Source organism: Heptranchias perlo, chromosome 33 (genome assembly GCF_035084215.1).
Source record: "Heptranchias perlo isolate sHepPer1 chromosome 33, sHepPer1.hap1, whole genome shotgun sequence".
Classification (NCBI taxonomy): Eukaryota; Metazoa; Chordata; class Chondrichthyes; order Hexanchiformes; family Hexanchidae; genus Heptranchias; species Heptranchias perlo.
Window position 1 is genome coordinate 13,865,916 of NC_090357.1, and position 24,588 is coordinate 13,890,503.

Below are 24,588 nucleotides of genomic sequence, written 5' to 3' on the forward strand. Positions count from 1 at the left end.
AGTATTAATGCCATCAGGCAATAAGGAAAAAAAACACTCAAAGTTACATAGGCAATTTGTCCACCCTATTTGTCAACATTTAAAAATTCTGCTAAAAGATGCAGGTGTAGTTGATGAGGAGTATACAAGGCTAATAGAGGATATTAGTGAGAACTGTGAAATCTGAAAGTAGTATAGACTGACGCCCCCACGTCCCATTGTAAGTATTCCATTAGTAGGTGAGGTGACTTAAACAAGTTAGTTTCCATGGATCGAAAGGTACTGGAAAAAAGATAGAATTGTTTTCATCTTACATTTTATTGACCTGGCTTCGAGATTTAGTATTTCTATACTAATATATAGCAAGGTGAAGAAGGTTATTCTCGATAAAATTATGGAAAAATGGATAGGGCCTGGACTTGGGACACCAGCAAAGTTTGTGACTGACAATGGAGGTGACCTCTAAAAGTGAACACTTGCAATTAGTCAGTCAGTAACGAATCAGACATGACAAATATTATTTAACCATTTTTACAGATCGCAATATAGTGAACACTGAATATTTTTAACTCACCATCTTTCTTCAGTAAAACATCTCTACCTCTGTGCTTCCATGTGATGGTAGGTGGAGGTGAGCTGACAGAATCACAAATGACAACTGCATCCGCACCCACTTTGAACTCTTGTGGTGAAGGGGCATTCCTGAACTCAAGTTTCTCTGTTAAAAATAAATCAAAATGGTTAGAAACACTGAGTAAGGAAAAATGTTGCTTGTTCGTTTATTCCTCCTCTCCATGCCAATTTTTTCCCTTTCTTACTCAATGACTCAGATGGATTTATTTTTTGATTTTCAATATTTAAATGTGTTGAAGAATTACCATTTTAGTATCTTAAAAAAATCACTACAACCCTGACTAGGTTAAATAACGGTAGGCTTAAGAAAGAAAGCAAATGCTGATCTGGATGGCAGCTTTGTGTTAGGCCAGATGTTGAAAAGTGCACAAAACTATTTTCAAAGAGCGCATGCAGAGTTTTTCAAAGCAGCCCTCGAATTACTCTTCAAAAGACACTTTATAACTGTTCATTTCGGATAAACAAAGCCTCCAGCAATCTATCTTCCTGAACAGTGGCAATCAATAGGAGTCAAATTCGGGAGCACCCACTTTTGGGCGCCCCACTGGCACAGCGTAATTCCCCCGCGCACAAATGGTGAGTTCCGAGGAGCCCCGGATATTGGGCCGCAGACTCATCATAATGAAGACGGCACTGCAGGAGGAGGCAGCATCAGGTAAGTGCTCCAAGTTTGGGTCGGTGCGATCAGGGGCCTTGGGACTGATGCCCGGTGGGGGGTGGGAAGGAGGGAGGTACGTTTTTAAAATATACTCCTGTTGGCCAGGGGCTGCAGAAACTACTGAGTTTATTCCGAACTGCTGACACACAGGCAAAAGCAACTTTTGAACTGCAGTAACCTGAGTTCGTAACTGGTCACCTCCGGTCAACACTCCTATCCAAAACAAATAACAAAAAAAAATTAGTGGTCCTTTCGGCTGACGCCGACAACGTGCTCCTCGTGGTCACAGATCCCGTTGACTTGCGGAGGATTCGCGAGTGCCAAAAGGTGTACTCTGCCACGTCCTCCGCAAGGATCAACTGGGAGAAATGTTCTGGACTCCTGGTGGGTCAGTGCCAAACGGACTCCCTGCCGGAGGAGCTACGGCCTTCTGCCTGGAGCACCCCCGCCTCCAGTACCTGGGAGTCTACCTTAGCCCTGCCTAGGAAGCCTGGCCGGCAAACTGGCAAGAGCTGGAGGCCAAAGTCACCGCTCGCCTAGGGCGCTGGACAGGACTGCTCAGAGTGTTATCCTATGGGGGTCGAGTGCTGGTCATAAACCAGCTGGTGGCCGCAATGTTGTGGTACCGGTTGGTCATTTTGATCCCTCCTCCTGAGTTTGTCGCCAAGATTCAGAAGAAGCTCGTCGACTTCTTCTGGGCCAAAAGGATGCACTGGGTCGCTGCTGCGGTCCTGAGTCTCACGCTTAGGGAGGGCGGTCAGGGGCTGGTGTGCGTCCGCACCCAGGTGGCGACTTTCCGCCTTCGGACCCTGCAGCGATACCCGTACGTTGAGGATCCTCCTAGATGGTGTGCGCTGGTGACGTATTTCTTCCGCCAACTGTGCGGCCTGAACTACGGCAGGCAGCTCCTGTTCATCACGTTGCCGGGCGGCCGCGCGTCGTTGCGGGAGCTGCCTGTCTTTTAATCAGGGTCTGGAATATGGTTGCCTCCTGCCGGTGCTCTCCCCCGTCGGGGGTGGCGGCCGTCCTGCAGGAGCCATTGCTCAGGAATCCATTCCTCTGCGGTGTTGGCTTCAGCGGCACGTGGCTGATGGAGGAGAGGGCCCTGGCCGGTAAGGTAACCAGAGTCAGGGACGTCGTGGATGGCGGAGGGGCGGGCTGGATGGCGCCGGAGACACTGAACGCACGGATCAGCTTGCGCCATGTCTGGGACGCGGCCGCCGCCATCCGGGCATTGAAAGTGGCACTCGGCCCTGACTCTACTCGGTGTGTGGAGCCATCCCGTCCGATCTGACCCCAGCTCGGACAGAATTCCTCATCGGCGTCAGGCCCCGAAACCTCCTTCGGGGGGCTGTGCCCCTCAACTTGAGCCATCTATTGGAAATTCCCTCAGTGTCATTTCATTCTGCGCGGAGGGATTTCCTGTACGGGCTGCTCCTGCACACTCTCCACTTCCTAGCTCTCGTATCTCGCCCAGACACGCCCTGACGCACCATCCTGCCGTCCGGTGGAGGCGGGGGTCCCCAGTGCAGGGCTCTCTGCTCGGGGATCCTCCCGTGTGCCATTGGGGATCTGGGGTGGAGAGAGTTGCACGGAGCAGTCACGACCAATAGGCGGTTATGCCATTTCACGGACTCTCGGGCCACCTGCAATTTCTGCGGCCTGGACGAGTCAGCGTTTCATTTGTTCACAGGGTGTGGGAGACTGCAGCCCCTGTTCTGCTATTTAAGGGGCTGCTCCTCAAGTTCTGGCTGCACTTCCGTGCCATGCTCCTGATCTTTGAGGGGGGTTTGGCGGGCAGGTTGGTGGATGTCCTCGTGGGCCTGTCCAAGGTGGCTAGCCGCAGGTCTAGGTTAGATGCGGCTTGTGGGGGCAGTCGCTCCGACTGTCTGCCTCTCTTCCACGGCATTCTCCGTGCCTGGGTGGCCCTGGAGAGGTAGCACACGGTGTCTGCCGGTACGCTTGAGGCTTTCCTGCCACCGGTGGGTACCGCAGGGACTGGAGTGCATCCTGGACCGATATAATAAAATTATAATTTGACACTTACTTTTGGGTTTTTTGGTTTACTGCACATGAACATACCCTACCCCCACCTTCTTAAAAAAGGGGGGCCTAAAACGCAAAGAAAGAATTGCTGAACGCCTTACGGTAGATCTTGACGTTAACCGTAGCCTCTGATTCATTCCCATCCTTTGAAGTTGCCACACATTTGTAAATGCCAGCATCATCGATATTGGCACCGTAGAGGGTCAGACTTGAAGATATTTCATTTACTGTTGCAACGGCGATGCGCTGTTGATTTGGATCAATTTTGTCACCATTGGGCAGATACCAGGAAATGGTGCTGACATCGCCAGTCACTGAATTAAAAAATAAAATGAGTTAATAAGGAAGACACATTTATCACATGGCTATTAAAAATAAACTTTTTAGATGTTAGGTTAGCATCAAGCTCTCGAGTTTGTCAGCCAGGATAGATGGGCTCTATCCTTAATAATGTAGCCTGCTTGTCCTATGGTTGGATATCCAAATCAAAAATATCGATTAAATAATCAGAACCAGCAAAATCTGATGGGTATATTTCTCTATCAACATGTTAATTTCTCACAGAATATAGACAATTTGATTCTAGCATATCCCAGAGTTGTGGATACTTATGAGAGGGGGTTACTTGATGGGTTTCAAAGAAATGCATGTCAAGGTCCACAGCCAAATTGATAACCCCAAACATAATACACACACACACAGTACAGCTCTGTACAATATATGCTTATAATTGATGTGGATGTGTTCAAAGTATTTCATCAGACAATTAATAGCAGATGAAACAGATTAGAAATAATAGACAGCCTGGAATTTTGTTCCATCTAGAAATATCTACAGTACCTCTGTTGCTTAGTTTTGATTACTTGTAAATACGTGAGAACAGTTTAATTGTTTGTTTGTTTTTATTACACAATGTTCAAACAAAAGAATGTGGACTAGAAGTTACTGTTGGTGATATCAGCAAACAAATGCTTAATGTATTTGTATGACATTACAATGAACCTAACCAGGCATATGTTGATATCAATCTACATTGATAAATATTCTCTGGGCTCAACCATGGCCATTCAACATTAGTGGAAATAGAAACTGTTTGCTGATCGGAATGGGCAGTTATCATTACTCCTCTTCTAAAAATGGGTTAAATCTGTGTTTTCATTGGACTAAAGTATTGTAGATTTGATGACTAAGTACACAAAGGAGACATTCACATCTATGTGGTAGCTGTTGGAATCATTTTCCAGTAAAGCAATTCTGTTGTCACAATTTCATATCTACAGAGGCACCAAGGTACTATAACCAAAATAGGTCATATTTCAGGCTCACTGCTTTGTGAGTGTTATATAAGAGTCTAAATGTCTGGGATTTGATGGTGGACCTGGTGCAACTCATCTCACCCATGAGTGTTTTACACAGCAGAGGTGGATTTCTGATGGATACACAACCAGTTTTAAATGGAATAAATTAAAATGCAATATAAATGTAAAATTCTGGTGGGAAAAGCACTGACAGTATAATAAACTACCATCAGCTCTCCCCATGGCAAAACAAATAAATGGCAACATTGCTATGGAAACCTAGCAGAGGCCACATTAATCACAGCTGAAATAATCATATGGCAGTGCTGTTAGTCCCACCTCAAGATGTGAACATGAAAACAAACTCAGCATATTACAAATAAGCACATTAAAAAAAAACAGAAATGAAGTCCTCATGGAAACAGTCCTAAATATGCTAGGACAAGAGGCCAGTAGCACTGAGTTGTTAACTAGAAGACAGGGGGCATGATTTTAATAAGACGGCAGGATGGCAGCCAGGGGGAGAGGGGGTTGGCCAACGGGCGTGCGGCAAATCAGAAAAATAAGGCATCATACAGGTCCTCCAAACTGTTCTCCAGCAGGGTGGTAGGAGTGATGTGGCCCTGGCCCAGGAAAGGGAAGATGGCGAAAGGCGACATGGAAGTGGGGACGCCACTCAAAGCGCTCCCACGTCTCACCCGTTGGCCCTCCCCCCACCCCCCAAACTAGTACCCACAATGCTGCCTCCTCTCCAGGTGGCCGAGTATGCCCCTGCACAAGTGCAGGTGGAGTAGTCTTTAGCGGGGGCCTCGCCAGCACCAAAACCCAGAGGGCGTAGGCCAAAAGCATCTCAGTCAGGGTATGAACATGAGCAACTTGCCGCTACCTCTGCTACAGCCACAGCACGTAGAAGTAGTCGAAAGCGAAAGTCTATGGTTTGGTGGTCACAAAGGATATGCTCAAGGGTGTCTGACAGACTGTCATTTTTTCATTTATATTTGTTTTTTGTTAAATTCACATTAAATGTTAGCATTTTCACCACTACTGCCGTGTCTTGCCCATTCTTGACTGCCTTTTGTGATAGCACTCTTTCATGTGTTTCATGAACAGCGAAACTTGATGCCACCTAGTGGGTGCATTTACAGTGGGTGTATGTGTAGTTGTAGGACTGTTTTGTGCGGGCGGGCTGGTGTTTGCGCTGGTCTTTCCAGGTGGTATGAGGACTGGACTATCCTCACTTTGCAGATGTCCTTAAGAAAATCGTTCAAATATTAGTGACTCCCTGGCCTCACGAGCAGCCAGGTGAGCCGCTGCTCTGCCGATGGGTTCTTCATCCTAAATGTTGATGGCACATGCTGGATGAGGGTATGGGGCCTTATCAACCAGTAACCCTCTCTATTGCGCCACGTTATGCAGGACACAACTATGATTCTACCCACTCTCGCTGGTGCGTATTGAAGCGCTCCCCCAGAATGAACCAGGCACCAAGATCGCATCTTGAGCAGTCCTATCGCACGTTCAATGACAGACCTGATGGCAATGTGACTGTTGTTGGATCGACATTGTACCTCACTGATGGGGTTCCTCAGAGGTGTCATGAGCTACGTGTGCAGGGGGGTGTCCCTTGTCTCCGAGGAGCCAGCCCTTAAGGCTGTTTGGAGCGTGGAAGAGGTCCGGGATGTTGGATTCCCTCAGAATGAATGAATCATAGCAGCTGCCAGGGAATCTGGAACACACGTGAAAAAATCTTTTCTGGTGGTCGCCAACGAGCTGCACGTTGATGGAGTGATATCCCTTTCTGTTGATGAATAGTCCTGGCTCGTGTGGAGTTGCTCAGATTGCTATATGCGTGCAATCATTTGCACCCTGTACCTTTGGGAAGCCAACCACAGAGTGGAAATCCACTGCTCTCTCAGACTGGCTGAGGTTGTCCATGGGGAAGTGACTTAATGGGACGCCCTGCGAAACAAACCATCGGTGACCTGACTTATGCACTTGTGCACAGACGACTGAGACACCCCGGCGACGTCACCGGTGGCATCCTGGAAGGATCTCAAGGCAAAGAAGTTGAGGGCAATGGTCACTTTAACTGCCACGGGCAATGCGATGCCACCAAGCCCAGCCGGGAGCAGCTCTGCATGAAGGAGCGCGTAGATGTCTGTGACCACCTGGCGACTCACTCTCAGCCTTCGTAGGCACTGTTCCTCAGAGGTCCAGGAAGCTCAGCCTCTGTCTGTAGACCCTCTCACGAGGATACTGCCTCCTTCAACATCAGCCCCTCTGCTGTTCCCCTCTCTGCTCTTGTGCAGGTCCCTGTAGCGAACCTCTGTGTTCTGGAGCTGCAAGTGGTAGAAATGCACGCTGTGCCCGGCAAGGAAGGTGATGTTCCTTGTCCTCTGATGTAGTGGTGAATGCAGCCGTTGTGCCCCCCCATCCTGATGTCAATTTGAGGGAGTCCAAAAAGTAGGTAAATATGTGTAAACTGAACAATTCTGAGTGCGATCCAAGAATTTTCCGTCTGAACATAAAGAACTCCCAATCAAAAGTTGGTCTGAGAGAACCGAGTGCTCTGCTGCAATTACTCACCTTTATCCCCATCTATCAAACAGGGATTTAAATGGCCAAATTGCTGCCGGCTACAACCCGCCTAGTTTCTCATGGCGTGCTTCACACAGCACAGGAAACATGTTGAGGCAGCAATGAAATAATTTCCCAGCATGAATAACAAGATTAATGAAAATTTCAACATGTTTAAGTACTTTAATTTCTGCTTTAAATATCATCCCGCAGGCTTTAATTGCCGGCAGGACTTCCGGGTTGCTGAACTGCGTGCGCACCCAGATGGGTCTGGATCGTACGTGTTTTTCGGCAGGTAGGAGCCCGGATTCCTTCCCACTCCGGAAATCCCCGATTTTGTTTGACCCCCCACCCCCCCCTTGCCCATAACACACCCAGACTTCAAAGTTAAAATCGTCCCAATGGTTTCTAATTCCAGCCTCCATCCAGTACAGGAAATTGCCCAGGTGCAGTCTCTCCCCAGGAGATAGCATTGGTGGAGATGCCAATCAGCTAGGTAGGCCATCTGTCCTGATTGAGAAATGCAGATGAACGGAAAGGGAGCTAGAAGAAAATCAGCAAAGAAAAGTAATTTATGAATCACAATTTTGCTCACTAGCAGGACTCCCAACACAGTGTTCAATCAATCAAAAATATCCACACGGAAAGGATGATGAGGCTGTTCAGTTTACTATTTGCATATAATTGTTACCAAAGAAAGTGGTTCTTCTTTGTTTAAAGGCTCATTCGTTTTCTTCAGGAGAGTCAAAATTAAATAGCTGCAAAAATAATTCTGGCCATCTCAGCTTTCTTATTTCCTGTGGTTCTTGTTTTCATGTGTAAGAAAGTCTACCAAGTCTAAGTTAGGTTGAGATGACCAAAAAACATCTCTCTTTAATTTTGAGAAGCCATGTGAGAATTAAACAGAGCACCGAATAACCACATGTGCAAATGCCCTGGGCATAGTGTATAGATCTCAGCGAGCTAGAGCCTAATTTAAGCACGAGCATTGTTTAATATGTTGCAAAGCAAGTCGTAATTCAACAGTAATTTGTTTACTTGATGTACTAGTTATATTGGATTTATTATTCTATTTAATGACTGGAGATCATGAAACAAAGTAAAAGCCACTGACACCTTGTTAACTTGTCCTCTGTTCTGAACAGTACTTAAGGATAGTTTCATAGAAGTTGTGGGAGGGGAGGAAGAGAGGAGGAAAAAAAAAATCACATTTATACAGTCGAGTTTCACAATTTATATACCAAACAATCTATAGCAAGATACACAGGCTAACACTGTGTCTAGCAAGATGCACAGTAAACAAATTTAAAAAGGCACAAACCACTATTTTGCAAGATATACAAATACCACATTGCAGTGAGATGCAAAATCAAATAGCATGATATGGTGAGATGCGCAGGATAGCAAGAATCTGAGTTACTGTAAACTTCATGTATTTGGGGATTCAATAGGACTCCTCTTATATAAGACTGCTACTTTGTTTTCTTAATCTTAATGTAAATTCAGCTTTTCTTGATTTCTAGTAGGTTCACTATGACATTCCTCATGGATAATTTGAAGAGGAGAATGCAATATTTCATATTGGTGATCTGCACTGAGCAGATGTTACTACCCTGTTTCTCATCAAAGTCTTTCAGTTGTTCTTGAGAGCTTCATTTATCTGTTGAAGTGGGCATGGAGCCTGGGGTGCGCTGCAGTTCAGCTGTGGAGCACTTCATGTTTTCTAAACGTAACATATTTGGGGGTCAAGGAAACTTCACTGCCGCTGCAGCTCAATGCCCCTATTAGGGGAGTCCAGTATGCATTGCAGCATGAAGTGGATTGGAGACCCATGGAGAGTTACGCTACGGTCCTTGTGTGTCTATGTTACTCTCTGTCTGTTACTTTCTAATTGTGTCTATTACTGTCCCTCGCTCTGTACATTTTTCTCTCTCAGTTACAATCCCTATTTATCTGTTTATCTTTGGGGGCGGAGGCGGGGTGGGGGGGTTTGTCTTCATACAATGTCCAATCATACACATTTCCATCAGGGACCATTAGACAATAATTAGGAGTGGCTCCTGGTCCCCAGTCACCAGGATCAACTGTCATGCATCCACCTCAATCTGACTAACATCATCTAACACAGCAGAGACCAGAGATCAAACCCGGGACCTACCTCGTCTGTATTTCTCAGTACTACATCTTTCTTCTAATTAATGAAATTCTGTATCACTGTTCAGTGTGCTCCTTTTATCTTTTGTTAAGTTGGAAATCTGAAATACTAAAGCCTAAAGACACCCTATTTGGTCTTACACTAGTAGTTGGTGCAAAAGTTGTCCTTTGATCATCTATCGCCAAGCTTCTGACAGTGAAGATCAAAAGATCGAAACATCCGACGCAAATCGCACTATGACCAATGGTATTATATCAGCCAGCGGTGCAGCAGGGGTCCACAGCATTATGCAAACTCTGAAGCAAATTGTTAAACAAAGGTTAAGTAACCAAGAGAATACCAATTATTATATATTTGTTAGTCAACGGAAGAAAGCACAGAATCTTACACTAAGTCCTGCAGAACCTCTAATTACAATCAGACAGTTCCTCAAGGTAGAACGTACTAGTTGTTGTGTCATTGGCCTAGTCAGTGCCTTCTGGAGAAAGAGGTCCATTAGCTGTTGTCACCCATAATAACTGGTCTTTTAATTTTCAAAATATGTCTATAGATTCTGTCATAAAGCATTTGAAAAATACATTATGCTGATGAATATTGTAAATTAAAATTAGATACATTCAAAAATACAGCAAAATAATTTGCTGTGTACTCACCAAATAAAGTAAATTTTAAAAATGTTATAATTTTGGTGCAAAATCGCCTCTGAAGCATAATATGCACGAGTGAACTCGGACATTTGGAGAAGGTGATGTCCAAATTAAGATCTTTTCATCAATAACCATCTAACATTCAGTCTAAAAATCTCTAAATGAATAAGCAATCTCTCTGATTTAATGATTTCATTTAATGTGCAAAAATCACTTTATTTTCTTTCTAATTAAGTTGCTGAACATCTAACATAGACTTTGTTCAATCATAAACAAGCTTGTCAGTTGAAATTTGGCAGTCATTTTTAAACTGTAGTTCTGTTGTGCCTAATTTAATTCATCCCATATTGAATAAACATAATTCTCAGCATGTTTATGTACCAAATCTTGAACTCCATATTTGAAGAAAACAAACCTCTTCTAAATTTCACTACTGGGTCAAAAATAAATTAAACTAAAATCTCCCATGGCCAATCTGATTGTTTATATTAAATCTAATTACATGTACTGTCAATAGCAGCTATATAAAGGGAGATTCTCCACTGCAGCACACCTGGCTAGGAGTGCATATCAGGAAACTGTGCATCCCCAGCCCAGGATTTTCGACCCATTAATTTTAGTGACCGGAAAAATCACAGGTTGGAGGTGCACTTGATATGATGCACTCCCAGCATGTGTCAGGAATGCCAAAGCAGAAAATCTCCTCTATAATGTGATTTTCAGAATTCTGAAGTTTGTGTTTTTGATGTGAATCAGTCATTACATCTGGTTCAATGTGGGAGATATATTGTGATATCAATGAAGCAAGGAACTGTAATCTCACATTATATCACAGTACAGCACTGTGTTGTGATCTTGCCCAGGACTTAAAAGCACAAACGGAAATCAAATTACAACAGATGGAGACAGAAGAGGAGAAAGAGAGAAAATGTCTTCTTTGGGTTCTCATTAGTCGAAGATGCAGAGGAAACCTCTAAAACATTGAATATTCCTTGATGAGTGCAAATGATCCATAACTCATGAATTATAGTCTTGCATGACTATCAAAGTGCCAGTAAATTACCAACCCAAGTGAGATACTTGGTTTATGCTATAGCTCTGAATTCCTTTGCAGAGTATTGACACGTGTGTGGAATAGCGATGTGCTAGAATGTCACATGCGCTTTATGATTAAGTGCTAAATATCATGCGTGACACTTCATTCCTATTTTTGCCTGTGTGAAAGATAAATCATTTCAGGAATAGAATCGTGTTCAAGAACAGCCTGCTCTTTGCTGGGTCGTCTTCCCTGTAGGTTATGAAGAATAGACCAGCCTAGGGTTTGAACATTTGGTTCTGTTAAGTGTGTAAAATCTGGATTGCATCAAACAGTATTAAAACTACCAATATAAATCCTCAATTTCTCTACAGGCTATGATATTCTGTATAAGCTTAAAAGTTTGTAGTTTTGAGCAAAGATCTGTTCATTCAAGTAAAGTGATCCACATAAAACAATATGATTGTACTGTGATATAAGCTTCTAACATAATCTTGGGATCAAAATGACATTATAAACTACAATAGTGAAGCTTGAGCTATTTGTGAACATCATATGAATCCAAGAAGCGTGTCATGGTCCACAACTCAGTCCAACGAAACTATTATATATCACTCAGTGCTGCTCAAGGAGAAAAATATTAAGCTTAATTTTAAAACGAGTTGATCTGATAGTGTTGTTGGAAGAAATTGAAGAATTTGCTGATTTTTTGTTGGTTGAATGATGAATGTTTCTGCTTTTTTATGTACCCTATTAGTTCTCTGTTTGGTGAGATGTCTGTATTTTGCCCTAAGCAAGTTATTTTTTTCTCTTTCTGATTGCCGATGTGTGTTATTTGTTTTACTTGCTTTTAGACCCTTGATTCTATTTATATTATTGTGCTTTTGGTCTAATTCTATGATTGATAATCTGAGTTTTATCTGTTATTGTCCGCTTTCCTTTAGTGTCATTTAGGTTGCTGTAGATGTTGTGGGAAATGTCTGTTACTGGACATTTTGCTGTGAATTTTCTTGTGGAGTTTCTCTAAACGTATCCTTCATCTTTATATTTTTGGTGGTATTGCTTATCTGTAAAATCAAAATGCAATAAGTTATACCGCTGGTAACACCTATTAGAGGCAGTGTGACTGATCTATGAATTCAATAAAAAGCAACTCGAGCACAGAGGAAATTGATGCAAGTAAAGGAAAGGAGTTAAAAATGATCAGGACAACATGGGAAGTCGGTGTGGGTTGTATTAAGTGTGTTGAAAAAAGACTACAACCGTAGGGGAAGTGTAGTGGGTTTAAAGATCCACGAGCTACACAAGTAGTGGTCATGGGCCACAATAAGTGAGATAAGAGAGGTTGGGACCACAGAGTATGGTCGAAGGACCCAAGGGCCGTAGCAACTATTTTTTAAATAAATTAATTTTATTTGATCTTGATGAAATTATTGAACGTAATAAGATTATTTTCAACTCAACAGCTTAGTTCCCATTGGTTTGGTGTACCTAATGGTAAGTTGAAACTTGAGACGGACTTTACGAAGACCAGGGCTAGGAGTGAATCATGTGTCAGGATCAGTCAATGCAAGTAAAATACATTTGGTTGCATTAGAGCATACTTGGCTATGATGACGAGCAATCGATAAGAGTGACAAAAGAGTGACAGGAAGAACTGTAGCAATTGCAGGAAGTAAGTGTTACACTTACAGGAAATACTTGCTATGGTGCAAAACTTCCAATTTATTACTAGCCGATTTCCCATGGGTTTGCTCACAGTGAGTGGTCAGAGAATTTGGTAAAATGTGGAAGTTTGAAGTGTGAAAGCTAAAGTGTAATGGAAAGTAAGTGTGACACTTATCAGAAGTAGGGGCTGTATGTAATACATATGATATACATTTTATATATATTTTGGAATGCAAATGTCCTCAACCACAGTCTTCTGAAAACCAAGTCATGTGACAGGATGAAGCAGCACAATAGTAGTTATGGAGAAAGTCTTTGGCCTAGAAATTGGATCGTGCAGCGCCTGATTTTTTTTGATCAAGAGAGGTGCTGAAGGGTCCATTATGGCATATATTCATTCCACGCCAGAAGAGCATTGTATGCCAAAGTGGTAAGGGCACCCCGGAATCGTCCAAGGTGCATGCCTGAATCCAGCACGAGGCCCATTCCCAATGCAAACACAGAGCCAAATGTCCGGCCCCTTTCCCATATTGGATCGTGCCTGATCGCAGCTTGTGGTTTGTTTTCTTGGGCCTAAAGTAACCAAACCAGCAGTCCTCAGAGGGACCACTGGAGGCTGCCACAAAAAAGGTTATTAAAAAATGTTTTACCTTCCTGAACGTGAAGCCAGGAATGAAATTTCAGTCCACTTGCCCCCCTTCTGATTTCCTCTCCCCCGCTCCGACTCGAGCCGGCGTCGCCATTGGCTGACTTTGCTCCTCTTCGCGACCAAACGAAGTGCCTTCTGAGGCACGATTGACTCCCCCCAGCATGCTGGTCATGTCCTGATGATGCAAGAGGACCAATTTCACATGGTCCTCATGCGCACCAGTTTAGACGCGGTGGTGGCTGCCTCTGCTGGGTTCATGCCCGAATTCAGGCGCCAACCAATTTTTAGGCCCTTGAGTTTATATCATGTGGCAGAGTCAGTGACACAGGAATACTTCAGCTGCTGTGCTACTGGGAGATTATACACAATATCACAAACATTAGTAATTTGCATGCTGTAATGTTTCCCAAAGATGGTTAAGTCATAACGGGGTCATCTGAGCCCTAGAGCAGCGGTTCCCAAACTTTTTTTGCGGAGTCCCCCTTTTGAGATTCATGTCCCATGCGTGCCCCCGTTTCTAAAACAGTGGACAGAACTTCAGGGAAAGGGGGCATAAAACGGGCAGTAGCGGATTGTCCTCCCATTTTACACACGGTCCAATATGCCTCTCCACTGACTTCAATGGTAAGGAATATTGGGCCAGGATGTATAACGGGCCACCAATCGGCTACCGTCCATTTTGCGCCTTGCCGAAGTTGAAAGTTCTGCCCATTTTTGTACAGAACAAGGAGATTTCATTTTTCTGGCTAACATCATATACAGTAATAATGGTACTTGTGTCAAATTGGTACCCTTAGTGTAATCACAGGTAAGGTTCAGGGAGAAGATAATTAGGGCATAATAAAACAGGCATTATTAGTAAAAGTAACCGATGCCTGCAATAACAATCATCAAGACATGGCCTAGAATCTAAGCCCTAGATCTACCGGTGCCCAAGACATTTGCTGATGTTAATTATTACTTTGTTCTGCGCACACTGAAACCATACTTGTGGTGAGTGGGCCCCACCACCAGCTGCTGCAGCAAGAGCTGGATGAGGTTCCAGTGCAACAGCAAGTAGACAATGACCAGCAGTAACATTGCTGCTTCCTGCACCTCTCTGGCAGCGTTCACACGATCCCAGCCTTTCCTTTGCGGGTGCCTCGGTTTGTGACTGTTGTCCTACCCGTTGCTGCTGTCACCCCCTCGGAGGAGAAAGAAGAGGTGGTTTGGCCTCTCGAGTCCTGGCCGCATGGATCTGCACACTCCGGTTCGACCTCCAGCTTGTCCCTGGCAACCGCCACCATTGGAATACGAGCCCTAAAGACCGGACACAGTGCCCACTGACAGCATATGTTTTATTATGCCCTAATTATCTTCTCCCTGAACCTTACCTGTGGTTACACTAAGGGTACCAATTTGACACTAGTACCATTATTACTGTATATGAAAACAGCAACAAGGTTCACCCTACACTAGACTGCAACCATTCCTGGGTGCAGGTTCAGCCGTTTATTTATTGCACCCAACTGACATTTGTTCAGACACGGCGCCCCCTCTGCCCTAAAGAGCGCAAAGAAGAACACTGAGATATATCCGTGATGTTGGAGGAAAGTACCATTAAGAATAACTTGATAAGCTTCAGCTCTCCAGTCTTGAAAAGCGACATCTCAGAAAGAACCTTGTAGAAGTACACAAGTTGCTTAATAGGAGAGAGAAAATAAACCCAAAACAGAACTTTTGAGGTATGACAGGGCAGTAGGATGAGAACACAGTTTCAAGTGTGCAGGGCAAATTTGAGAGAGAGATCAGGAAGCATTCATTTACAAAGGATGATCAATTGCAGCAATGGGTTGTCAGGAAGAGTGGTTGGGGCCAGGGCAATGGATTAATTTAAGTAACATTTAGAACACAGCTGTGGAAGAGAGTAAGGTTAGTATTCTGGAAGGAGAAGATCAAATGGGCTGAACTACCTTCTTCACCTTAATCTATCTTGTGGTCATGATAAAACACTGTAGTGTGTCAGTGTATCGAACCAGTAGGGCAATGTAGCACTATAATCAATATCTCTACACTGGAATTACACTGAGCTGGTTAGTGACGATACTAGTGCTGTCCGTCAATCTATAGCACATACACTGTGATGAACAAGTGCTGATAAACTGCCTTGTTATTATAGACAGCACATGGCATGCATTAAGATTCACAGAGGGAACAGTTTCACTGTGCATTATTTGCAGCAAAATTATAAACCCATTCTTTAGAAAAATTTTAAGATGTAGTTACACAGAGTGCACAGAGGATGTCTCACCTTCTGGTAAACCAAGTAGCCCTGTGTTGGTAAAAAAATCAGTCAGACACATAGTATGTGTCAAAAAGTAGCATCAAACAAAAGAGTGGATGGTTCACTCAGTGAAGCAGGACAGGTCTCACCTTGCATTATTGTAAATTTGGTGGTGCTTCCCAATCTGTCACCTCACTGTCCAGGAGGAATGTTGCCTAGATTTTTTGATCAGCTGCTGTACCTGATTTTTGCCACTGTAGATAGTATCTATGCAGTTATAATTATCTTTTTACTTGTTATTGTGTGCTATACATTGCACAGTGTTTGTTTTGCTAACCTTACTGTAAGTAATTGATATGCCTTAGATAACTTACCTGTGCATAGAAAAAATTTGGACTCTCCCACACTGACCTCTCCTTGGGGTGGCATGATATCAACTTGCAGTGCAGCTGAAAGAAAAAAAAGAGACCAATGAGCAAGTACTGAGACGACCAGTGTGACACATGGGCATGCACAAACTACTAGTGTGACGTGTGAACACACACCCACGACAACTAGAATTTACGTGGTGCCTTTAGCATAGAAAGACGGCATCAGAAGCATCATGGTAAATGGAAGGCCAAAAGCTAGACACATGAATTAACATACCAGTATGACATGAAGGCTATCAGTTTTATAAGGAAACAGACACATAAATACATAAACTACCACTATAATGAGCAAATGCAACTCTTCAGAAGGGCAAAAAAAAATAGAAACCACTGTAAACAGCCTGATGGTCTTTATAGGGCTACAACATTTAAAGGGCTCATCTCTGATCTATGCTCCCTTCAAGCTTGATCCCATACATGGGGCATGGGGTCAACAAATGTATACATCTATGTTCAACTTAAAAAGACGTTCCTTAGTATTTCAAATTTTATTCCATTGGTGTGACAGGTAATTTCACAGCCCATAGATTTGATATGTTGCACATTTGAAATAAAAACTAATTATTTCTACAATTAACAGAATTAGTGCATCATGTTATAGATGTTATGTAAAGATGCTCTTCACAAAGGAATTTTTTTCCCCCACTTACTACATATTTGCCCTGAAATTCCATAGGATTCCTCGGATCGCCTCCAAAACTTCATCCGAAGATTGACAAAAGTTCTGGAGAAAGGGCATAAATGGCTATTTTTAACAATATCTGGGATTGATCTCCCACCAGAGTACTCCTGTTGAAATTCCAAATGATGTATACTTCCCTCCCACTTACTATTGCCAGGTCGAAAAGATGGGTTGGGGATTTACTGGCAAACCTCTGCAATCCCGCTCTGTAGGGCTCGATGTTACCAGGGCTGTGGGTTCGCGGCGGGGTAGCTATTGGGCATGTGGGTAATGTGCCAGGCGAAATCAGTTTGCCCCCCACGCGATCGCAGCCTAATTGGATCCACTTACCTGGTCTTCCGGGTTCTCCACTGCTGAGCTGCGCATGCGCAGTAAGCTCTGTCAGCTGGAGGAGCTCTATTTAAAGGGGCAGTCCTCCACTGACAGATGCTGCAACAAATAGCAAAAATTACAGCATGGAGCAGCCCAGGGGGAAGGCTGCTCCCAGTTTAATGATGCCTCACTCCAGGTATCATTAGATGGGGTGAGGAGGAGGGGGAGGACAGAGATCTTCCCCCCCGGCGGGCGGGAGGAAGCGGCCTGCCTCTGCCACCAGGAAGACCTGGCTCGAGGTGGCAGAGGAGGTCACCTGCACCAACATATCGCCCACCTGCATACAGTGCAGGAGGCGCTCCAATGACCTAAGTAGGTCAGCCAAAGTGAGTACACTTACTCATTCCCCTACACTCCATCTGCCACATCACTGCCCCCACCCCACATCTCCTTCTGCACTGCCAACACTACTCTGTCACATCAACCCTCATACCCACTCAAACCTCATCCTCATCTTACCTGCACTTACTCACCTCGCCAGCACTCATCCCGCCACTACCACTCAACCCAATCCTCATACAATCTCATGGCTCTATCTCATACTCACCCTCTCGTGCATCTCTTTCACAGTCAGCCTCACTCAACCTGCCACTACCTGTGCTGCAGCCACAGGGCATGCATCACATATGTGCAGTAGGCAGCGTAAGGCAAACGTGTCATGAGCATGAAGGGGATGCACAAGGGTGTTTGAGGGTTTGTCATGGTTTTTACTTATATTGAATTTCTGACCAACTCACATTACATATTATACTGTCACCACTACTGCCACGTCTTTGCGAATCTTGTCTGGTTTGTGCAATAATGCCCTTTCCTGAGGATCACAATGAAGACCCACAACTGATGACACCCATTGTGTCACTGCAGAGTGGTGTAGGTGTATTTGCAGGGCTCTTTTGTGCAGACGACCGAGAGACGTCGGCGATGTCCCCGGTGCCACCCTGGAAGGATGCGGAGGAGAAGTTGTTGAGGGCAGTGGTGACTTTGACAGCGACAGGTAAGAAGATGGTGCTCGGGCCAACCGGGAGCAGCTCGGCACGAAGGAGGCTGCAGATGTCCACGACTACATGTCGAGTGACTCTCAGCCTCCGTGTGCACTGCTGCTCAGAAAGGTCCAGGAAGCTGAGCCTCGGTCTGTGGACCCTGTGGCGAGGGTAGTGCCCTGTGCGATGCATCTCTCTCTGCGGTCGCACTCCCTCCTGCTGTGCAGGTGGATGTGTCACAGCACTCTTTTGTGGAGCTCCACGTGTCAGAGGTGGACGGCGTGGCCGGCGAGGCTGGTGATGCTGTTCGCCCTCCGAGGAGGTCATGACTGCAGCTACGGCGGCCCCCATCAGGAAGATGTATATCTGAGGGGGTCCGCAAGGTAGGTACATGTCTCTGGACCCCGGGGTAAGTGTGCAAGTTGGTGAATTTTCTTGTCAGGAGGAGGATGGTGGAGGCCAAACTTTGTCCCAAGTGACAGACTGGCCTCCTGCAACAAGTGAGGGTCTCTCCCCCCGCACCTGTCAAATGGACCTTTGCAGCTGCCACAGGCTGACAGCTGCAACACGTCCATTTCAACTGGGAGTGTTTCCCCCAGTGTGGGAAACAGTCCCAGTTGTCTATAAAATCCCACCCCTCCTCACATATTCCCTTAATCAGGTCAGTTAATGACCTGAAATAGCACAATAAATACTTTCAAGTGGCACCCCACCGGCTTTAATTGCCTGCAGGAGTCCCACACGCAGGGGCTGCGCGCGCACGTCGGCGCGTCTGTGGGGAACCCGGAAGTGAGCGGGTTGGAGCCGGGCTCCCGACCCGCTCCAGGATTCCCCGATTTTCAGAGCCCCCTCCCCGCCAGGAACGCACCCGATCGCGGGTGCTAAAATGAAGCCCGTAACAAGAGCACAAGTGCAGCAAATAGTGACCCTTAATGATCTGGACAGCAAGCATCTGGCAGCTACATCACTCCCCTTCTCGGTGAAGCACCATTGTGTGAAGATGGCAAACCAATAGTAAGGGATATAAAAATGATTTATAAAGCATAATTCTGCTATTATTACATTCAGCAAAAGACCGATCATATTCTATTTTAACATCCTGGTGCTTAACTTTTGTGTTACTCGAGATAAGCTTCATATAGAAGTGATTAAGGATCTTTATTTCAAATATAATTATTTTGGTTTGGTTCCTTTCATTTAATGCCGTTTCTTTCCGGGTAGGAGGCTAGGCTTGATATTGAGGAGACACTGTGATCAAACCTGATAATCTATTTACTGATGAACCAAATGTAAAATTTTAAGACAACTCAGGGCAGATGATGTTAAAAACATCCATTACACAGCCTGGAGTACATGTAGTGTGAGGCTCAGCAACCTTTATCTTTTTTGTTTTAAACATTCTCAAAATATCTTTTTCAATTAAATATGATTTTTTAAAATCATTAAATCTGTCTTAATATTCTGAATAAAGCTGGCAGAGCACAGCTGAAGCATAAAGAGTCTTAGGGTTGCTCAGCTGAATCTATTTATGAAGCATACAGTTCAGATGTACAGATTCAAATACCATTCAGCCTGCTTAGGCAGACTGAAGGGATATTGCTCCTTTCAATGATGTATAAAATGTCTTCTGCTTTCATTTCATCATACTGGCTTTTTAACCAAGGCAACAGGGACAGGTATGACGCCTTTACTTCTGAGAAACAGTACAGGGAATGTGTAATGAGGGCCTGTGTACATTCTCCCTTGGGTAAAGCGATTCTTCTGTGCTGCTGGTTGCTGTAGTGACTGTCAGTTCGACCTGTGCAATGAAAGGACTCGGTCTCTGATCTCATTTATCTGCAGGGCAGCTACTTTCAGCAGCTAAGTACTGTAATTAAGTTCTACTCACAGAGGGTAAGATAGCAATTAGGAATCAACAATCTACTGATCCCAAATCTAACTTGGAAAAAAAAAGAATTCTTAGCAATTCATTGTAATTTCAGGTTATCATTTTGCTTCAGTCGTCAGGATATTTCATAAAGTGGTCTATTAACAGTAAAAACTAACTACATCTGAAATTATATTAGCTGTGCTGGGTCATGAACACTTGTTCAAATAAAAATATATATGTAGAATGACAAAAAGATTAATATTACACATTGCCTGTAAGGTACAATTGCTGCTGTGTATTTCCATACTGTTTCCAAGTAGGTCTACAAAAACAAGCAGAAACTTAATAATACTAATCACTGAAAATTTGTTCACTGCTTTCATTCACAAATTTAATAACATTTGAAAGTCCATAGAGACAACTGCCTAGAAATTATGAGCGACATTATCATGAGAATACTTAACACCTCTTAAGATAGTGGAGAGGGGAATTTCATATGCGTTTGTTAAACATTTATATGATAACATTACTCAGTAATTTCCAGGTTACTTGACATTCAAAAATGTACAGCAGATAACAATTGCATTTTCCAGTTCCCTGCATTATTTCTTTAATTGTAATCAACCACATAATTTTCAATGAGTTTAAAAAAAGGTTGGACCAAATCAGCAACACCATCTTTTGCAGACCTTTTTTTTTCTATCCAATTATTGCAATATAATGTAATTTGGAATTTATTAGTCAGTTAAACATAACACTCTCTTCCTGTTTGCTTGCCCCATTTTAGCCTTGGCCAAGTGACAACAGGTACAGCAACCCCTCATCTTATTATACCAAACAAAACCACACTCACAGTTGAAATTGAAGAATCCAGAGACAGCTTAGATTTATATAGTGCTTTTAAAAATAGGAAAAAAATCCCAAGATATTTCACAGAGGAAGGAAGGAACAAGCCTTTAGGAGAGAGTTAGTAGAGGTGACCAAAAGCTTGGTTGAAGAGAAGGTTTTAAATGGTGGATGGAGAGGTTTAAGAAGGAAGCACAAGTATTTTGCAAAGAGGGCTTAATGGTGGACCAGAAAGAGGGGATACACCACATAAGGCCAGACTCAGAGGACATGGTAGGAAGCTTAAAACTGGTGAAGGTTGCATAAGTCAGGTGGGTGAAGCCATCAAAAGGTTTGTAGTTAAGAATGGCAATTTTAAATTTGATACACTGGCTTCTTGTCACCCAGTGAAAGTCAGCCAGGTCGCGGGTGATGAGTGAGCAGAGATTAATGCAAGACAGGAGCCATGTGGTAGAGTTTAGGACGAGTTTGAGTCTGTGGAGGGTGGAGATCGGAGAGGAGGGCACTGCATATTGTTCTAACAATTCAGACAGGGAACCAGCGGAATAATTAATAGTTTATTTTGCTAAAACCAGGCAATTTTATATTTGTGACTGCCTTTATGTCAAACAATTTCAGAATTCCTAAATAAATAGAAATTGCCACACTGCTAATAACAGTTCCCTGTCTTCTATGGCAAGCTTCAGTCCAGATACCGCAACAGAGGTGGGCAGATGAAACACTTTAAAGAAGTACTAAAAGCCACCTTAAAATCTTGCAATATTAACTCCGACACCTGGGAAGACACAGCCATTGACAGACCACGACCAGGTGTTACATCTGCCAGGTCAGTTTGAATGCATTTGAGGCTGTGAGGTTTCGAGATCTGGCTGCCAAGCGCCTGTCACACAAGGCAACTCATCTATCTGCCTCATCTGGCTTTCAATGCATGCGTGCAACCGCATTCATGCATCCAAGATTGGGCTTTGCCCATCAGCAACTGATTTGACAAGAGACTCCATCAATAACAGTTCACAATAGATGATACCTCTTATTTAACCACTGTGTTTTGAAGAATTTACAAGTTTTCTGAAGGAGACTTTAGAATTAAGATGGTATGCTTTCATTTATTGATTATGAATTCTTCCAGTTTGTAGACGCAAAGTATCATCTCAAGAACACAGTTTGATTTGCTCTCAAGAGGGTAGTGTTGTTTTCTACCTATAACATATATTCTGTGCTTTTTCATTTTTGTTTTCATTTGACTGTTGTTTATCTAGCATCTGTTTCTCTATGTCTGTACTTCCTTACTTTCATTTTTGTTTACATTATATGCAGCAATTTTTCAATTCTAATTACTTGCTTCAGCCTTTTTTTTTGGTGATTTTGCAAATTTTCTCCTGCAGACAGGTCCACCCCATCAACTTGGTCATCACACACAGTCCGAGTGTTCACTGACAGGGCTCTCTCCAATCATTTCCTCATCTCTACTTTCCTACACATCCACCGTAACGATCCTGATTAGCTGTTGGAAGATGGAAGTGTGGCTCCTCCCACCTCTGGGGAAGGGGAGAAAGCAGTTGGATATATAAAGTAAAAAACAGGATCTTCTGAAGGGAAGACTATGTGCTGTTGCGCTGACCTGTACCACAGTTCCGAAATATCATCATATGGAAACTGTCCTTGTAAACTCATCATGTCGTAATTACACCCTCCTGCCAGTGGTCTCACAGGACCACCTCAGTTTTACATCCCTCAGTTTTAGGGCCTGTACTGCAGAGAAACTCCTAAGCTCCAACCAACTATACTTCTCTGCCTCCCAAACTGTTGTAGGTTTTGATATTTTAAATAATTATAAAATAAACATATTGTACAAAAAATAAGGACAGAACATATGACTTTAAAATGCTGACTGAACAATGTCTGAAAGCCATGGTCCAATCATTCCTCGCCTCCAGGCCCACTTCACCTGAATTCTGCACTTGGTCATGTGCAATGCTACGTGAGATCGACCAATGTGTGCGTTATATATACTTATTCAGTTTGCTGCCTAATCTATCTTAAATTTCTCACATAATTCATTCTGAAAGTGTTATTCTATTGTTAAATAATAAAACAAATCAAAACTGGATTAAATATCAAAAAATTAATTAAGCAATTTAGATTATTTCTTTCACAAAAATGAAATGAGTTACTTGTATGTGTCTGATTGCTTAATGTAAAATCTTTAATATATTAAAGCTAGATAAGTACATATGTATATGTTTTAAATAATACAAATCAAGCCTGACCCATTGTTGCTGTCTGTGGAAGGCACTTTATTTTTGGCAGCAGGTGTCAGTCAATGGATGTGTGATAATATGCTCACTGATTCATTGTGTATTATAGGAAAAATCCTGATCTGACTGAGATTGCAAAATTGTATTAAATTATCAACTGTTTTGTGCTATAGGTTTGCGCCAACCAGGAACTGGGTTGAGAAGGCTCCAAACTTATTTCACTAAGGACCCTTATAGTCAAGAGAGAGGAGGCTTTTATCCCATTAATCTGGACTGGATTCAACCCAAGTTTGGAGGCAAAAGAACCCAAACTCCATTCAATATTATTTATAATATTTAATGGATAATCACGTTTTCAAGAAATATTCCAGGCTAAGTTCCAAATTGGCCTTATCCTCAAATATATGTCTATTTAAAAAAAAAATCAATGCAATTTTTTTAAATCACAGTGTATGGCTTCCAATTTCAGAATATTTTGTACATGAACTTTCAGAAAGCCTATGACAAAGCATCACACAGGAAAATATTGGAGAAGATTAAGGGGTATGGAATTAGAGGACGGATAGCAAATTCAATTAAAAACTATTTAGAGGGGAGAAAATAGACAGCAGGAGCTAAGGGCTGTTTGAATGGGTGGAAGTAGGTAACGGTGTCCCAGAGGGTTCACTGTGTACATCCATGATTTGGATGTGGGGATTTTCAGGTATAACCCCAAGTCCTACCACTCCATGACACACTGCATCATTGCAGCAATACATTGTAGCACTGTGGATCCAATGAGTAACTGTTATTTAGAGCATGAGAGCTATGGGTTTCCAGATATAAACATTTTTCATTCTGAATTTCAGCGTCTCTGTGCAGAATTAGGATATTTCTCAGGTAATGCCAATATAATATAGTAGTGAACCTTTTCCACTCCCAGCACTGTAATTTTAAATCTCAAACATCTAGGTACAGAGTTTGAATTTGGCCTCTCCTTATACACTCATCGATCTCTGGATCTCATTCTCAAGTTTACTAAAATCTTGAATCTAATCCCCAAAACTGAGTTGTACTGTAATGGTAATTGAAGCCCTGGGCTGTCAGTTGTTTTTTTGCAAACTCTGTCACCATCCAACATAATTGTGAAACATTACTTTCCTGTGGCCTTCAACAGCATGTGATGCAAGGTTTTCACATACGATGTTTTGTCTTTGATAATGCACTTTTGAAGAACAACAAACTAAATAAATTATTAAAAAGCAAAAAGGAGAACTAGTTGCTGTTATCGTCTTGTTCTACATGCTAATTAACATTTCTACTTGTAGGTGACTTCAACTGCTGAGCTGATTGACCATTTTTGTTGTTGCAGCTATATTATAATAATTGCTTTAAATCACATTTATAAATTGAAAACAGAACTGGGGAATAATGCACAGAAATTCTAAGGTTTTAGTAGCTGTAGCCTGAAAATTAATCAGCAACGTTAGTGTACAAATATTTAGTGCATTCATTTCAAATTCCTCTCTGCTATTTTTAGAGGTGTTAACCTATTTATTTT

General features: G+C 43.1%; 1 protein-coding gene across 8 annotated transcripts in view; it reads right to left on the reverse strand.

Moving 5' to 3' along the window:
• Positions 1 to 24,588, reverse strand: part of LOC137301486 (neural cell adhesion molecule 1-like) — a 441,173-nt gene that overhangs the window by 167,588 nt on the left and 248,997 nt on the right. For all 8 annotated transcript variants that reach the window (XM_067971002.1, XM_067970999.1, XM_067970998.1 and 5 more), the window contains exons 2-4: positions 15,984 to 16,058; positions 3,418 to 3,630; positions 554 to 697 (exon numbers count right to left, since the gene is read on the reverse strand). In XM_067971002.1, coding sequence (XP_067827103.1) covers positions 554 to 697; positions 3,418 to 3,630; positions 15,984 to 16,058 — 432 coding nt within the window. The remainder of the gene's footprint in view (positions 1 to 553; positions 698 to 3,417; positions 3,631 to 15,983; positions 16,059 to 24,588) is intronic.